Source organism: Brachycentrus maculatus, unplaced genomic scaffold (genome assembly GCF_059751285.1).
Source record: "Brachycentrus maculatus isolate JH-2025_06_01 unplaced genomic scaffold, ASM5975128v1 h1tg000003l, whole genome shotgun sequence".
In the NCBI taxonomy this organism is placed as follows: domain Eukaryota; kingdom Metazoa; phylum Arthropoda; class Insecta; order Trichoptera; family Brachycentridae; genus Brachycentrus; species Brachycentrus maculatus.
In genome coordinates this window covers 1,655,569-1,674,584 of record NW_028280758.1, presented here as the reverse complement: position 1 = coordinate 1,674,584, position 19,016 = coordinate 1,655,569, and the positions used below count along the sequence as shown (strand labels likewise).

Here is a 19,016-nt window from a genome sequence, read left to right as displayed (position 1 = left end):
ATATTTATGTCACAATTTATTCTGGAATCAAATGAAGAAAGTGCCATGTAAAGTAATAAAAAAATAATTGAATTACACGATTAAAAAAATATATATATTGGCAAAATATTTGTTAATTGCGTATCTTACATATATCTTTGAAACTAGTGTATATTGAGCCTCTTGTGCATGGAACAACTATTAGTACTTAATTCAGTTCTTGGAAATTATCTAAATAAATTATATGGAGCTGACAGGATAGTATTGCCATTGAAGAAAATTAAGTATATGAATTTCTGGTTATGAAATAGAACTAAAGAATGATAAATAAATACTTAATTAACCTCGATTTTTGTATAAAATATGTATTCTTTATTTCATAAGACACAATTTCATTTTACAATACATATACACAATGAAGATAAAAATACCTTCAGGCACTGTTTACACAATATTAAGTCTACAATTCGCAATAAATAAATCTCAAAAAATATACTTTTATACACACTTTTGTAAAATTGTCTAAATATTGTTAATAAATTAACATACCGTGGTGTAAGAATGCAAGTGGTAGATTGTCAATTTTTTTTTGGTAATATGAGAATATGAAGAATTTTAAAGGTATATATTCCCGTATCATTATTTTGGAAATGTAACAAATGCATTCTGACACGGCGATATGCGTGAGATACGTGCATCTAATGACACAAAACATTTTTGGTATGTACGTGAAAAACTACGCACGTAGCCTTTAGGCTACGAATTTCTAAGCTTATTTAGAAATTCGTTGAATCGTGTAGGACAAAGTGAGATATTAAAACCTCCTGTACCAAGCATTCATCTGCTCCAGGAAGATGAATGTGAGCGTTGTGTGGGGACCCAGGCGGGCGTAGTAAGGCAGGAAGCCCTTCCAGAGGGACAGCACTCCTTGTTTGCGGAGAATGTCCACCACCACTCCTTTCATGGTCATATTGCCCTCCGCATTTTGGATTCTGTCGCAAAAACAAAATAATACTATGATGTACAGTACCCTGATTAACATATCGTCAAACTCATTTAAGACTCAACTGGCAAAAAAAAGGAAATTCAAAAGGTACAGAAGAATATTCTTGTCAATAAGATGTTCAGTGTTATCTATATTTAATAAAAAAAATATTTTCTTAGAGCGAAACATCTCTTAAATGTGTGTAAAGTATTGTACGGAAATGGTATATTACTGATCGTAAATTTGAGATGTCACAATCTCTCATTTGCACCGTATGGATATGTCACAACTACAGATATCTACAAGAGACAGCGTACATTATATGTAGGTCAGGTCATATGACCATCAATCAATAGTGATTAGTTTTGCAAAGTAGCATTACTTTTTACATATATGACTCACTTAGGTGGACTCGTGCAAAGCCGCGTGATGCACTTTCAAATTATAATTTAAAAAAAAATCTTCCTACCCTTATTCACATCCAATGGTGCATTGCATTATGATGCAATCAGTGTAATTTCGATTTTACATGAAGGCATGGTGATGAGTCCTGCATACCCGTTTAGGGTAATATTAAATAAATATTAGTTTGAAAATTGCTTGTATTTATTTTGACCCCCTAGGAATCAAACCCGGGACCTAAAGAACGGCAGCCAAATGCTTTCTGTCCTGCACATAACTGTTAAAATAGACAAGTGACATACTTTGTTTTGATGATATCTACGGGCATGGAGGCTACGGTGGTGATGAACCCGGACACCATGGAGGCCGAGAAGTGCAGACCGATGCCATCAGGGATGTACACATTCAGCATTTCGCGAGACTGAAACATTATTATTGAAAATCGCTATTATTGGTATCATATTTAAAAAAAAAATAATAATCAACAGTTCGTTCTCTAAATCTTCTGTCTGCTTTCAGTGATTTGCGTGCTCTCCAATGCCGTACTTGCCAGTTCGCCCATACAAAATTTGCATTTAATTATCAATTAAAATGCGAGTAAACGTTCTCATCTTTGTGCTTGTTTCTAGCCTATATCAAGCACCAATTGCAATCATTTAAAATATGGAACACATATCGCTCACTTTTTTCAACAACGTCATAAATCAAAAATCGACAAGTTTCTGCTGTGCATGTTTTCGGAATGCCCAGAAAATGTACTATATTCCAGCAAAAGCGGCATATTTTTGACATAATATTTACCCGCTACAGGGGAGAAAGTGTTGTTTTTGCATTTTGAAGAAAAGCTTTTGTTTTATTATTTTTTTAAATATACTGAATATTTTTCAAATGGAGAAAATACATTCAGGTTTTACCTGAAAAGATCTGTTGCACAATAAAAAGTTCAAAATGTGGCTTGATATTTATTTTTAAGTCTTTATAATATTCTTTAAATATATATATTAAAAAAATTTTTTGTTCGGTTTTATTTTTCTTCAAATGTTACGGCCTTACAGCAACAGCCGTACTAATACCTGCTAGCACTAAAGGGTTGAAACTCATTCACCTGAAACAACATTTTTAACACTGAGCGATAGAAAAATTTACCTAAGATTGGAATCTAACAATGATTGATAATAATATATACAGTTGTCTGTCAGGGTTTTACAAATTGATGAATGATTAAAATGGTTTGTTTTCAACGAATCCAAACTGTTGATAAGATTTGGATGGTGAAGCAGAATTGCACACAATCAATGCGTTGGATGCAGATAAATAAGCTAATCAATCTATTAATAATCATAATTAACACAAGGACGAGAAAGGTATTTCTACCCGTTTGGTCGATTGATGCTTAAGGACGGGAAGTGTATTTTTACCTTCTGCGCCGGCCTAATTTCAAAGTAAGAAAAGAAGGAATTATTTACTTTTCTTTTATGATTATTATGTATCAATTTCTTTGTTAAGGTCTTAACTACATGTACACAATTATCGAATCCTGTCGCCAGCGGTCCGCAGGCGTAAAAAAACACCAACCCTTAGTGTGTTAAAGTGTCCCTACAAGTATTTCACATTTTCAAATCACCCTATCACACATGTATTATCCGCATATTGCATATATAATCAGTATTCCTAACCTGTGAGTATGAAGAAAGCTGGGCCGCGTTGACCACCATGGCCCTCCCGATGGTGGGGGTGGCCCCCCTCCACAGGGACAGGACTCCCTCCTCGCGGATGATGCGCAGGAGGGCGTCGGCCACGTTCTTGTAGTTGCGGCGCTTCTCTAGCGGCAGCCGCCCGTCCGCGGTCATCCTGATGAGTGACACTTCGGCCGGGGTGCCCACGAAGGCGCCCACGCCGCCCGCAAACACGCCCAGCAGCATCTTGGTGGTGAGACCCGGGGGGGCACCATCCTTGCTATGAAATAATATTTATTTTTTATACATTAACCTTTCCCTCCCGGTGATATATATTTACTACAACTTGACTTTAAAAATGAGAATATCAATTTAAAATATAATAGATACGGACTCAGAATTTTTGTTTTCTTACGTAATACTTTTACGTGAGTGTTTTAGTATTTATTTCTTTTAATTAAACAGAAGTTGTCTTAGGTATAAATATATATACAGTGGAATCTCTCATAACGGGCAAAAAAAATGTGCAAAAGTTGCTCTCGTAACGACATTTCGCATAATGAGTTACAGAGAAAGGGCAAGTCCGCTTTTCACGACATTCACTTGTGATCCTGGACTTTCGATAAAAAATCTAGGTAGACAGTTACATTCCAATTGGAAAAAATCTTTTATCCTCTGCTCCACATACTGTTGTAATAGATTCATTCATTCATTCGAACCCTTATCCGCACCCCAATGGTGCATAGGGCACTGCATCATATAAACGCAGTGTTATCTTGATCGTTAACACACAAAAGGAAAGGTGATCAGCCCTCCGCTTCCGGCACCAGTCCAGGGTAATTTTGAATAAATATTGGAGTGAAAAAATCACTTATATTTATTAGACCCCCCTCTGGGAATCGAACCCGGGACCTCCAGAACGTTTGCCGAGCGTGCTGACCATTACACTACGGAGGCGGACAAATAGATACGAGTACAAAAATGTAACCTTGGAATTTAAATAAATAATACTAATAATGAAAAAAAAATGTCTAATAACATCCGGCATGGGACCTAAGAGCAAAAAATCGATGTCGAATGAGATTTGACATTAGACCAGTAAGGGTTAACCTTGATCTCATTTAAAGCTGATTTAAAGAAAGTTACTTTAGTAAAGCCATTTTTTTAAAATTCTCTAACGATTATCACTTTTTTTCAAGAACAAATTTTGACCGTCAATTGTAACATAAATATGAATGTAACTATTTTAAAAGGTCACTTTATATGAGCGTGCTGATGATAAGTATTGATTTCTACATGCATTTATTTTTCCTTTTGCGACTGCAATATACAAACTGATAAGAAAATCTAGGATATGTTCATCAATAAATATAAGTGGAGTAGAAGTCATCCTATATTTATGTATTCACACATAACACATGCTTATTTTATCAATAATAATAACACATTCAGCAAACAAGCGTCATTATAACTTACAATAATGACACTGATTTTCCATTTATAAAACTAAGACAAAATACAAAAAAAAATTATTAATTTAATAATTTTCCGTAGCAAAATCATAAATATGAATGGTTGTTCATGGGTTATTAAAAAGTATTACAATACTACTCCTTCAATTGCTTTCATAAAAACCGTGTAAATTATTTGATATTTTTATCTTTACAAATGGAATATTTTGAATGGATCCCTAATTAAATAATAAAATATAGAGTAGTTTAAGGTGGTATGGATATGGATGACCGAAAAAGACTTGGCACAATCAGAACATAAAATCTGGTGGTGTCAAAAGTCTGCGTAATCAGAAGGCATGTATGACTAGATGTATGGATGTGAAGAAAGCTAGGAATGTATGTCAGGACAGAAGAGTGTGGCATTCCATCCTCTCTGCCTACCCCTGCCGAGGAAAGGCGTGATGGTAGTAGTAGTAGTAGTAATATATATTTAATTCTATTACTATTCAATTTGTTGTTCTGAGCAGTAAATGTGTGAATAATTATTGTGAGGAGAATGATTCCGCACAGGATTTTCTACTTACTTTCTAGTTACTCTATTCCCACCATTTTTTAGATAGTGTCAATTTCTATGGACTTTTACCATAGTCTATCTAGATATTGTTTGAGGGAACCGCGTGGCAAAGCCTCGTATTTACAACATTTTAAGTGAGTCCAAATACTTGGTTCACGAATCTGGATTATCTTCGCTTAGTTAGCTAGACTTAGTTTTTATACATTTTGTTGACATCTCAACATGGATGAAGAAGAATGTGGAAGTCGGGTCATTTTTGGAAGTTGTTTATTTTGTTCAATTTTGAAACAAAGTGCTTGAATCACTAGAATTTCAATAGACATCTATTGTTGTTTTCTTGAATGTTTTTCGCAAATACTTTGTGGCACATTTTATAAACTTTATAAAATTAAACAAGTTTGTTTTAACGACTTTTTTATTATTAGTAAACTTTAACCTACCGGTTTCGACAAGAACCTTGTCATAATCAGAGTTTATTAAATAAACATTAAAAACATTAAAATACTCATTATTAATTACATTCCCTTAAAATAAAAGTGGTGAAAACAAAGTAGCTTAATTTAACTTCTATTGTTGTCACTAGTAAAATTCTTTAACTTGTGCGATGGGGAAGAGTAAGAAGAGGTTTCTCTCTTGAAAGTTCTATATATATGATCCAATTTTACTGAGTTTCATTTCATTTTGAAACTAGAGTCGTGTGTAATAAAATAAAACTCAACAAGTGTTTTATACCACATTATATACACCATACTACTCAATTTTAAATATATTGATCAAACTTCGCTCACTCCTTTCAAGAACGTCATAAATCAAAAAACTTGATTTTTCAGGAGAACGTTTTTAATGTTTAAAAATATAACTAACTATCTAAATATAATACAATGTATTAAAAATAAATATTAAGCCACTTATTGAACTTTTTCTGTGCAACAGAACTTTTTAGGTAAAACGGTTAGGTAAAAGGTTTTTTCTCCATTTGAAAAATATTTAGTTTTTTTAAAAAAATAATTAAACAATACCTTTTCTTTGAAATGCAAAAACAACATTTTCTGCCCTGTAGCGGGTAAATATTAAGTTAAAAACATGCCTCTTTTGCTGGGATATAGTACATTTTCTGGGCATTCCGAAAACATGCACAACTGAAAATCGACAATTTTTGATTAATGACGTTCTTGAAAGGATGGAGCGACTTGTGACACAGTTTATGTGAGTTCACTACTGACATCCATGTTGAAAGAGGGAAAAAAACCTTGTATTTAGTTAAAGTCAGTCTTTACCCTTTGGAGAGATCGAAGAGCCACGTGTAGATACCGAGGCGAGTGGTGGTGTAGGTGGCCTGACGCAGCAGACCGGCGGACAGGCCAGTGTAGATGCCGGACAGGCCCTCCTTGCGGAAGATCTCGGCGCCCATGGTGAAGCTGCTGACCTTCCTGCCGCTGAGCTGCATGCGAGTCTTGATCAGATCCAACGGCTGTACAAACACAGTCGCGTACATGCTGTAACCAAATTAAAAATTTCAACCCACGAATACTTGACAGTATTAATAGAGTACACATATTAAAGAACTGTTTATCGAACTTATGATATATATTATTGTCGACATCTCAACATAGATGAAGAATATGGAAGTCTGAGAATTTGCAGGGCTTACGACAGCCAAAGGCTGGCTTAAGTGATCACTTTACACACATGTTACACTCATCAATTCTACCCATGATTGACAACCATACTACTCAAATTCTTGAAACTTCTAGATAGATCGATCAAACTTGTACCACACTATGCGCAAGTTCACTAGAGACATCTATGGTGGGATAAGGGAAGCTTTTATTAAGCAGAGACTCTTTCGTTTGTACGTGAAGTCCGAATCCTGGATTTTTATCCTATGCTTGAGAAACGCTTGAAAACATGTTTTCAAGCTAATGATGCGTTTCTACTCCTAGTAAGGATGTTATGAAAAACACAACAAAGACCAATTAAAAACATTTTTTTCGCTAGTAGGTACTGGTAATAATCGGTAAATACAGGATACTTTTGTCAATTGACCCGACAAATTCCCAAAGATTACATAAAATAATTATTTGCACACATGGCAATATGAAATGAAAGGCACAACTGTTTGTGATTGTGTGTTTAGACCAATTTAATTAAAAACAGCTGTAGCACATATAGTTAGGTTTAAAATTTACTACAGATTGAATGGGATGTGTTGTTTTTTACTATTAATATTTAAAAAATTAAAATATTCTGTCACTTAATTACAAAAAGTTTTTTTACTGATTAATAAACACCCAAAATAATAATTTACTTTGATTTATAAGATATAAAATTCCAGTGAAATTTATTTGACGAATTTTTGCAGGTTCCAGTACATTGAGTTGTTTTTTCTCCACACGATAGATATGTCGAGGCTCACATAATATCATTATGTACACAACATGTACATAAATACATAAGATAAGCTAATGAAAAAAAGTACCGAGGTATTATGTAGCGTATGTGTGAAAATGAAATACAAACACAAATTCCATATATGGATAATAATTTGCCCCTTTTTGCCCTTTGAATATTCAAGCGGCTTATCAATTCTGGGAGAAAAGAGAGTTCTTGAAATTATTTGTGACACTGGAAAAATATATCTGAAAGTTCAAAATAATTCTGATATACAACATTTTGAGTGTGTCCAAATACTTGTTCACAAATCTGGATTGTAAATAAAGAACTGGTCAAATTATAAGCTAAAATAAAAAGGATACTTTCTAGCGTTTCTCATGTATGTGATTACAATCCAGAAGTCAGACTTCACATACAAATTAAAGAGTTTCTGCTCAATAAAAAGCTACTTTCATCTCACCATAGATGCCTCTAGTGAAATTTTAGTGAATTCAAGCACTATGTTTTGAGTTTGAATAATAAATATAGAAGTTCCAAGAATTTGAGTAGCGTGGTTATCAATCATGGGTAGAATTGGTGAATGTTAATAAAACCCTTATCCGGACCCCCATGGTGCATAGGACACTGCGTTATATAAACGCAGTGTTATCTCGATCGTTTACACATGAAGGAAAGGTGATCAGCCCTCCGCTTCAGGTACCAGTCCAGGGTAGTATTGAATATATGTAACAGTGAAAAAATCACTTATATTTATTTTACCCCCCTTGGGAATCGAACCCGGGACCTCCAGAACGGTAGCCGAGCATGCTGACCACTACACTACAGAGGCGGACGGTGAATGTTACATGTGTGTAAAGTGATCACTGAAACCAGCCTATGAAGGTCGTAAGTCCCGTAAATGCCCCTTCTTCATCTATGTTGAGATGTCTTAATAGACCGAAAGAATATAAGAGTAACGCGCAGAATAAAAACAAAACAAATAATATACCAAATCATCTTTCACGGTTAGTATGTAACAGAAGGCACGCATAATACTCAGCTAATTGGTAATGATAACAAATCAAACATGGATACAAGGTTGACCAAGTGCTAAATAGTAAACCAATAATGGAAATCATTAACAGGCTAAAAATACTTTAATAAATATACTGCATAACCCATCAAACACTAGAATCACTCTACCACCGTGATTAAATTAGGTATTCAATTTGTTTCCAGTTGCATAACTGAAAAACACAATTTTGTTTGACTATAAGATTATAATGTAAGTTAGTGGATGGTCTCATTAAATTGTACTGTTTGAAAAACAAAAAGGCCTCTTGCATGCGGCAATTTTTGTATTTCGAATTTGGAATAGGGTATTCTCACGGAAATATTGGAATTAATAGACCATAAAGATATTACCCTTTTTGGAGTAATGCCATATATGTACGTCAAGTGGCAACTTTGCCTAAATGAGCACTGGCGTATATGGCAATACTCCTGAAGGAAACTATAATACTTTATTTAAAAAATATCATCCTACGAATTACATATTTTAAAGAAAAAAACTTATCATTATTCACTCAGAGTTATTGGAATAATTATTTTATATAGTATACCATCATAATTTCTTTACCCTCTTAGAAAAATAAGACAAGAACAATATTTAACTAAGGCAAGGACATTTTATTTTTAACATTATGCAAGTCATTCAATTTATATCTTTTAATTGCAACAAAATTTCATTGACTTTTAGTGTAATCAAATTATAAAATAGACTCCAGGGATTCGTTCAAAATCTAAATTTATAAATGATAATTTTAAAATGTATAACAATAAATTAAGTTTTAATGGATTGAAATACAAAAGTTGTGCAAAATATTGATGGAAAGATAATTTATCAATGTGTTGTAACGGTGGCTAGATGTTTGAGTTACGTGCGTGATTTTTTATTATTTTTAAAAATAGATTTTGGTGTAAATTGACAAGGATGACCTCCAAATTAAAACATTTCCGGAAATGCTTGTAAAAATATTATTTTTACAAAATAACAATTTAAACTGTTGTTCGGGATTCTGATATTCGACAAACTATGAAAAGTTCCACTAATTGTTACAGATTGATTTACATGTGATTATTAACAGTCAATTACAACAGCTGCCACAAACATCAAAATAAGTGAAAATATAAATTAAAACTTACCCCGCTAGTCCTCCAAAGAGGAATTTGACTCCATTAGGAATTGGTTTTTCTGCTACTACTGCCATTTTTGATTATTATTTTAGCTTGTAAGCCACCAAACCGACAAACTCCTCGATATTTCGTGAAACAACGCCGACACAACACGAATTCACACTTCTCCGCGCGGCTGTGATCCGTGACAGAAAATTGAAAATTGTTTCGATAAATGTTACCAGTATTTTTGACGTTTGCCGAATCCATTCAACTCTTTCAGGTACCTACTAGAATGCTATGGCGGGAATAAGATTACCTGTTTAGTGTTGCCAACGAGATGGTGGGAAAAATCGAATAAAAAGCGTACTAGAAAAAGAGATCCACGGGAAAGTAAGGCGCTTGGAATGAATATATGGCATACCCAACACAGAAAAAATAATTTGAGATTTTCTGTCTTCGTAAAAATCCGAAATAACGATACTTTCAGATTTATTATTTTTAAACAGAGTTACTTATTTGTTTTTTTTTTTAAATCATGCTACCTAGCTCGAAACTTGTTCAGTGTTTCATTGAATAAGTAATGATGCAGTTTTATTGGCTAGCCGTTTCTGACATTAATTGAACCAATTTTGTTAAATCGAACGTATGTCGAATACTGACCTTCGGTTTATTGATTTTTTTTTTAATTTAAGTTTTTGAAAAACTGTTTGGAAGTCATTTTAATATAGCAGTTATATAAATATCAATGATGATAACTTATAATGTTCAGTTCCATATATTATATAATATCTGACAAATTTTATAAGATTATAGATATAAATATACTTGTTTCGAAACGATAAAAAAGACAAAATTTACGCCCAAAATAATATAATATTTTCAATAATTATCAAATAATAATACAGGCTTAGTAAATTTTACTGTAATATACATTTTTATATTTAATAATTTGATGATGAACAAGGCCTATTTTAAAAAATAAATAAGGGTTAATTTTTTTAAAGAAATAATATACCCAGTGTGCAGTGCTATCGTGATGATTAATTACGCAAAGCTAATCTAATAAGTTTCACGCGTCAAGTCCCGCCAAAATATTGTCTACTATTTTTGTGAATATGCCTACTATTTTTCACATTGATTTGATTTGCTTTAATGGTCCATCGAGGAATCGAACCTGGCACTTCGCGAAAAGTAATAAAACTCCTACACTAGAGAGGCAGTTAAATTACAGACACCCAAAATACGTCTAATGAAAACCATCGATAAAAGAAATATTTGCTCTTTATACATATTTAAAAGAAAAACTTGACATGACATAACATTTTTTTAAATTTAATTATTCGATATTTAAAACAGTCTGGCATTTTGCCCGTAGAATAACAGTATATTGCATTCATTAAATTGTCGAAAATCTCGTAATATAATTGCGCCGACTTCTTTATTTTCAACGCAGATGTTTTAACGTCACATGACTCCAAGTCTGATGGACGAGTCCTAGAAATATCTCCATGACGTACGAATGTACGTCATGTAAATATAAAACTAAACCATATGATATTGTACTGAGTATGTAAGAATATATAGACGTGTCTAACTGCATAACGGAACAGTCTCGTGATCTCAATTACCTAATTTAGTAGCTGTGCGCTGTTACACGATTTCAGTATTTCAGCGGCGTCATAGGATTAAAACTGAAAACCTGTTTTAAATCTGAATCTGAAAACTTGATATAGGCGCATCATAATTATATTATTATGTAATGAGAACTTAATTTTTATATCATTTTAGTTGATTCCTTAATTACCATACGAAAGCTTTGATATTTCGAACATATGTTTCAGAGGCCAGTTAACGGTTACATAAGGATAAAAACATTTACGTGTTTAATCAGACAGAATCGGGTCACTGGTCAGTTCTAGCCATTATTTATATCGAATGGCACATGGACAACTTTTGTTTGTACACAATATGGCTGCCAAACGAACATTTTAATTGTAATGAAATCGCATCATTATGCTGAAAGGAAGAAATTTCAGGAATCAAATCTGGTACCTCGTGCACATATCATAAATCTCGGGAAATATATTTTCGACTCTCGAATATTTTATTGATAACGGTTACATATTGTTATGCATTATGAAAATATTACAGAACTCTACTAGGTACGATTGCTAGCTTTTTAAATATTTCAGCTTCGTGTTGATAGATGGCGCTTTTCACGCGGACTGAAACATGGAAATAGGTGTTAATTAGTTATTCTTCTAAAAACTTTATTTACTATGTACACAGATATTGTACTAGATTTGAATCTGAATGACAGTAAATAATTGATAACATGAGTAGTCCACTTGCAAAACATTTTATGTTAAAAAATGTTTTTTAGCCAATGGCGGCACTAGAAGATTAAATCTTATACCGATTTGAGCTTTTTGGAGAGATTTTTGAAAGTGAAGTGTCGGTCGGCATAGCTAGTTTTGCTGGAGTATTGATTTTTCTATTCCATTTTATTCTTAACCATGATTTTGGTAGATTTTGTTAAAAATAGACGTTAATAATTTAAATATTCTACCGATTGCCGCCATTGGCTAAAAAACTTAATTTTTTGACATAACGTGGTTTGCAAGTGGACTACTCACACATGTACTATATATGTATGCATTTTCAATAAAATGAATTAGTAAATTCTCTCAAAAATATTTGGAAGTTTTGATTCGTATCAGTATACTCCTACGTAGTTTTTTGTAATGCATACTGTATTTGTATTTTTTTGTAATGCATTTTGGATTTATATTTTATAAAATTATTTTATTTTTATTAAAACTCGTTGGATCATTCCTCTCAGATCTAGAGCGCGGGACATTTGATTAACGATCAAGTTTATATCGCGTCGATCCAATGAGGTGCCCTATGTACCATTTGGACGCGTATGGGTATTAAAGAAGAAAGACGAATAAATTATTAATAGTATGAATTTATTTGTGGAGACAGTTTTACCATGCGTACAGAATCTCTAATTTTTTTAATGTAGAGATTTATTATATAAGTAGGTATTTAGGAATTAAGGAAAGGAAAATTTGTTAAGAAAAACAATAAATTATTTTCCAATATTTCACTTTTATTTTACACATTTATTATAAAAGTCGCGTATCTATTTACATGTTTTAACGAGAATCAGGTTCAAATGCTGAAATATATTATACAATGACAAACTTACTAAATATTTGATAACAATAAGTAGATAAAAATCAAAAACATTTTATTTTCATGTATAAAAACAACAGACTCGTGTGTATACTTTTTTATGTGTATACAGCACCAGCCTTAGGGGGGGGGGTCAGATAAGGCGCTTAGAGGGCATAAGGGAGGCGCCTCATCTAACAAATTTTGAGAGCCTATGAACTTTAGACGAAGGTTTGACTATTAAAACTTCGGACCTAAGCGCCAAGAAGGTAACAGCCGGAACTGTGAAATATCAAAGAAATTTTACAGCTGTATTATTTGTGATTATTTTAAATAAATCTTTACATACATAATTAAGCGTGTTGTACTTTACGTGCATACATACTCGTATAGGTAGTACGAATACTTTATTAAGGCACCAAAATATTCAAGTAGAAATTAAAATAAACAAAACATGTCGTTGACTATAATACAAAATATACAATATTTACACTGTGACACATACATGATTTGAATGAAATTTGCCTTAAATAATAAAATAGTAGAGATCAAAACTAAAGCGGTATTTCGAAAGTTTTTCATTTCCAGAAAAAGTAACATATACCATAGATGTATCACAAAGTAGACATGGTATGATTTAAAAGTAATCCTTGTTTTATTGAACTGGTCAAGTGGCCATTTACACTATTGAAAAACTATAAAAACTGTCACCGACTCTGTTATATAAAGTAAAATATAATACTAAAAGCCTTGTGATTTATTTTGTGAATTCGTTCAATCGAGGTTTGTTGAATGCCCGCGCGTCTGGGTCCTCTCAGATTTCAAGAAAATTATGGACAAAACTAAGACAGGTGGATAATTGAGCTTTTAATTACACAATATTATGAAGATACCATATATGTAAAATGTAAAGAGCTTTTCCTCGAGTTTTGACAAAACTAAATAGAGTTGGAAAATGCATTTCGAGATCAGATTCAATTTGGCGGTAATTCAATGCATTAGAATGAGAAAAAATCGATATATAATTTAAAAACTCATGCTTCAAAATATTATGTAATAATTTTGTTCACAAATGCCTGCTTTGCTACACTTTATTTATTTCAAGATTTCAAGAGTTATTTATTTCAAGATTTGTATTGATATCTCAACAAAGATGAAGTATATTGTGATGGGAATACTCACGGAAAAAACATGTTTTGTCTTTTGCGACATATCGCTCACTCCTTTCAAGAACGTCATAAATAAAAAATCGTCAATTTTCAGGTGTGCGTGTTTTCGGAGCGCCCAGAAAATGTACTATATCCCAGCAAAAGAGGCATATTTTTAACTTAATATTTACCCTCTACAGGGCAGAAAGTGTTGTTTTTGCATTTTGTAGAAAAGGTATTGTTTAATTATTTTTTTTAAATACACTAAATATTTTTCAAATGGAGAAAAAAACCTTCAGATTTTACTTAGAAAGATCTGTTGCACAGTAAAAAGTTCAGTAAGTGGCTTGATATTTATTTTTAATACATTGTATTGAATTTTTAAACTTTAAAAACGTTCTCCTGAATAATCAAGTTTTTTGATTTATGACGTTCTTGAAAGGAGTGAGCGATATATACAAGTCCCAAAAATTGAACGATGTGGTTGTCAGTCATGGGTAGAATGGCAAGTGTACAATTGTACAATACTTAAACTAGCTTATGATAAATAATACGCCCTGTTAATACCCAGACATCCATGTTTTGATCGTTATAGACTTTTTCATTTATTTTGAAATATCAGCAAAAATTGTAATATTTATGCAAATAAATGTGTAAAGTACATAAACGAACATCATATATCACGAACATATATTCAGAACAATTTGAGATTAGGACAACGATTTCTAACAGATAGAAATATGAGTTTAATGTTAATATTTCAATAAACTTATTGTAAATTTGCATATTTCAGTCTTTATACTTTTTTTAGTATTTATTCGTTAAGTGTATTAGTAGATGCTGACAGTGAATTATACATTACTCGTGTAGAGATCTCAACCCAATCAAAGAATAATTCTACAGGTCGTAGGAAAATATCCGTTTAATTAAATTTAAGTAATATTGTCAGGTACGTTCATAATAAATATTGGAACATATTTTACCTTATTCTTATTAAAAATTAATGGCGTTTATTTTATTTATTGCTTTAAATGTATTAATATATTTGATTCCTAATAATTAGTATATAATGCAATAATTATTCATAAGACATTAAGTATTATTGTCATACTGAACGGACGAGAAGTGAGCGATAAGCGAGTATTGGGTAGACAAATTAATGTCGCATAATAATTTTACATCACAGACAAAAAAAGTAAAAATTAGGATAAAGATGTATTAGATACCATACATAGGTACCCCCTTAAAGATAAAATGCATTTCGACCAGATAAATTACATCGTTATGACTTATTTCATTATAATTTTAGTAAAATAAATACGTAGCTAATTCAAAAGTGATGACATCATTTTAATTTATTATTTTTTCAGGGACATTATCTGATAATTTTAACATTATTAAATTACATTATTTATAACACGACATATTTAAAAATATCTAATATTTGAGTAGAAGAAATGGGACGATGATAATTATTATTATTCAGCATATAAAATTCGTAAAATTTATTGTAATAAGAATCTTGCTTTATGTTAATTAATGGTTTATGGAGTAAAATAAAGATGTAAGCTTGAATTTCTATAACAATTTACTTTAAAATGTATATAATATCAATGTATATTTGTAACTGTTTTTAAGAATCTGTAGTTTCGATGAAAATTTCGTAATAATTGGGTAAAATTTCAGACGTTTCGGCTCATAATGAAAGCAATGAATTTAAGAAATACAGTAGAACTGAACATATTTTTGTGGGTTTAAAAGGAACATTAATTTTCTTTAAAATATTTCAGATTCATTATCATTAATACATGGTTTTATATAATTATAAAATACCCGTAAGCTGTTTTTAATTAAATGTTTTAAAATTGTATGTAGATATATGTATTTAGTTTGCGGTGAGTTGACTGAGTGATGATGATGTCAAACAACCCTTTAAAATATGACACACTAAGAACATTCTGAAATCTGGTCGACCCAAAAATTTGTACCTAAATAGTATCGATTATCACTCTATGTACATGGCAGAAACCAACGTGACCTAATTAAAATTCATAATATGCAAGATGTAAATTGTACATATTCATTTTATACAAGGAAAATCACGATAAGCGATGATTTCCAACTACATAAGTATATTAATCGCGCGTTCATTCGCGCTCACTGTAGAAAGGTAATGTTACTCGTCTCTTCGCTTTCGAAGTTTTCCTTCAGTCTGTATCGTTTTAGAAACACTTTCGATGCACTCGGCCAGGGTGGGCTCCCCGTCGGGCCCCGCGGCGCCCCCGTTGCCGTCCTCGTCCTCGGCCGCCGCCACTCTGGACAGGGCCATGATGTACGAGCACGCTATCCTGAGCACGGACAGCTTGGACAGCTTCTGGTTGTGCGAGTAGGCGGGGATGGACCTGCGGAGGGTGTCGAAGGCGGCGCTGATGGTGTGCACTCGAGTTCTCTCTCGAGCGTTGGCCTCGATTCGTCTCTCGCGAGTCATGTTCTTGTAGTTGCGCTGCTCCCGCGGCGGCGGCGGCGGCGGAGGGGGCGGCGGCGGCGGCAGCGCCGGCTCCGGGGGCGCGCCGCGACCCAGCAGCGCCTCCACGCTGAGGAACCCCCCCGGCGGGCGCGGCAGCACCGCGGGGTGCGGGGGCACCCGGCCCTCCCAGGGCTCCGTCTCCGCGTAGCGCACCCTCTTCTCGGGCGCGACGACCGTGATGGCCGGAGCCCCCTTGCGCTTGCTCCTGGCCGCGGCCGAGCGGCCCATCTTGAGGCCGGAGTCGTCCGAATTGGAGCGCGCGCTCTCCTCGGAGTCGTCATCCTCTCCTCCCGAGCAGAATCCCGCGTCCTTCTCGGGGGTGTTGGGCGACGCTAGGTCTGAAACAAAGACGAGAAGCCGATTAATTTACATTCGGATCGAGCGCCCGACGTAAACAAACAGCGTATCTTACTGTTATTCGAGAGTGCGCGTGATGAGGAGAGGCGTAAACAAATAATAAACGTTGTTATGTTTATCGTAATAACAGATGCGCGCGGAGTACGGAAGGCGGAGGCCCACCGCGAATGGCGGATTGCCAAAGGAGTCCAGATGTCCGACGGATCCGGACGGCGACGGCGGCGCCCGCGCCCGTGCCATCACGCTAACTAGTCGCGAGTACCTACCTACGAGTGTGTACGTACATATTCGATAAATATCCATCCTTTATACTTAACTCGTACGTTTGTACATACGTTTTGCGGATGTGGGGCGTTGGCAGAGAGAATAAGGAAGAATGTCAAAAATAAAATAAAACTTTTACAATACGGGCAGTCTCTGAAACTTGAATTTTATACGGTTTGAGTTTAGCGTACATTTTAATACTTATTAGGATCGTATTGGATCAATTCTTTATTTCTTGACAATTATTTATTGGTGTAAGAATTCATTTTGACTTAAAAAATTAAAAACCATTAGATTATTAGAACGTAGTTTGTTTCCTATTAAATATATGAATAAATTGACAGTTTGATATCGGTCTCCTAATCAGTAAGTCGCGGCGCCAATGACGTACGTCGGTACGTAATTAAATCATCATCGTCCGCCGATCGTCGGCCATACATACTTGAAAAGCTGCGCGAATATAAAAAAGCTCCCAGAGTGACAAACGCGCAGATTGTTGCGAAATTGCCCGGTTCAAGAGAGAGAAGTAGCAATTATTACAGCCTCTTTCCCACACAACTTTCGAGCATATGCGGGAGATTAAAAAACGCATTTATTTAATAACAACATAAAAGGGTACCTAAGGAGAACCTGTTTCCGAGCCGCGAATTGGGCAGTGGGCCCGTGGCCCGACCGAGACAGCGAGTGGCGCGCTAAACTATTTGCTTGTTTTATAGCTTTGGCGGAACAATCTATCGCTTCTGTATTTTGTTCTCGACTATACCAACACATGTTACGTACATAATGAGAACTATCTGGCACAAATTCCAAGCGCCTTTGATTTACATTTTATAATAAACATGTTAGATATTTACTTTGTATTTTTTTACGAAAATGATAGTAATATTAATAATAACCACTCACCGACGAGTAACATTACTATGTAATTATATACTAACATTACTAACATTTTTGTAAAAAAATAAAAAATTACTAACCACAAAGTAAATACTTTAAAATATTAAGAATACTAATGCTTATGTTAATGTTATTTTTTAGATTACTTTTGTTATCATGGAACTTGTGAGAAATCAACGCCTTTTAGTTATATGTACGTTCCTTCAGATTGTAATTACATACATTTTAAATGAAGTTAAAATGTGATTTTTCATTAACCAATTCGGTAGTCACTCTGTGATAATGTGATAATATCAATCAATTTTCAGTAACACGTAACACGGTGTTTGATAATGATGTTGAATGCATCGGATCACGTGTCACAGTACATTTGAACAAATAGTGGTATTTATCAGGTAAAAGATAAATATAAAATGAAAATATTCGGTTCATATTTTTTTAGTAATATGTATAACGATATACATACATATGTACGTATATGTTTGGTATAATAACTGACATGCTTATATTTAAAACAAAATAACTAATCTAATTTCAAGAGGTATAATTATAATAAAAATGTCTTAAGAACTTACGTATCTTTTAAAATAGAAGTATATGAATTATATTGTAAAAAGACAATTCTTTTGTGACAAAAAAATAGGGATTTTAAGGAATTTAGTAAAAATGTGTTGAGAAATAAAAATATATGAAAAAATATTTTTAATTGAAACAACGTAAATAATATTGTAAAAAAAAAACGAATAACAATCGTTTAATGTAAAGTTAATGATATTGTAATACGTACCATAAATATAAGTAATTTATTATTACTCTAGTATGTAGGTACAAAATTTAGTTGGTGTATAAGTACTGTTTGTATTTACAGATGTGCTGTCGGTTAAGCTTTGCAGGCGCTACAGGTGAGTGCTAACGAAGTCGAATTCCTAAATTTAATAACACCTTTTTACCTGTTATCCCGACGATCGGCAAGATAATAAAAAAAAACCTATCCGGAGAATCTTGACAGTTATGCATTCGGG

At 33.6% G+C, this 19,016-nt stretch overlaps 2 protein-coding genes and 1 long non-coding RNA gene across 4 annotated transcripts in view; 1 reads left to right on the top strand and 2 right to left on the bottom strand.

Moving 5' to 3' along the window:
• Positions 1-328: 328 nt before the first annotated feature.
• Positions 329-9,831, bottom strand: LOC148314014 (mitochondrial 2-oxoglutarate/malate carrier protein-like). Its single transcript, XM_088267250.1, has 5 exons — positions 9,649-9,831; positions 6,348-6,566; positions 3,043-3,322; positions 1,669-1,787; positions 329-971 (listed from the first exon to the last, which is right to left on the bottom strand). Exons 1-5 carry the CDS (start codon positions 9,711-9,713, stop codon positions 794-796), a joined length of 861 nt encoding a protein of 286 aa, XP_088123376.1. The 5' UTR covers positions 9,714-9,831; the 3' UTR covers positions 329-793.
• Positions 9,832-12,718: 2,887 nt separating this feature from the next.
• Positions 12,719-19,016, bottom strand: part of net (atonal bHLH transcription factor 8-like protein net) — a 39,184-nt gene continuing 32,886 nt past the window's right edge. Inside the window, exon 2 of the mRNA XM_088266805.1 lies at positions 12,719-16,814. Coding sequence (XP_088122931.1) covers positions 16,126-16,814 — 689 coding nt within the window. The 3' untranslated portion in view covers positions 12,719-16,125. The remainder of the gene's footprint in view (positions 16,815-19,016) is intronic.
• The window catches only part of LOC148314012 (uncharacterized), a 37,722-nt gene continuing 35,739 nt past the window's right edge, over positions 17,034-19,016 (top strand). Inside the window, exons 1-2 of one of the 2 annotated variants that reach the window (XR_015838173.1) lie at positions 17,034-17,109; positions 18,863-18,896. This is a non-coding gene — a long non-coding RNA (uncharacterized LOC148314012). The remainder of the gene's footprint in view (positions 17,110-18,862; positions 18,897-19,016) is intronic. The other variant, XR_015838195.1, reaches the window with a different exon arrangement.

Coding starts and splice junctions, on each gene's coding strand:
- LOC148314014 (XM_088267250.1), bottom strand. CDS start 9,713: ATGGCAGTAGTAGCAGAAAAACCAATTCCTAATGGAGTCAAATTCCTC. Junction 3,323..6,347: donor CTCTTCGATCTCTCCAAAGG/GTAAAGACTGAC, acceptor ATTATTTCATAG/CAAGGATGGTGCCCCCCCGG. Junction 972..1,668: donor GTAGATATCATCAAAACAAA/GTATGTCACTTG, acceptor TTTTTGCGACAG/AATCCAAAATGCGGAGGGCA.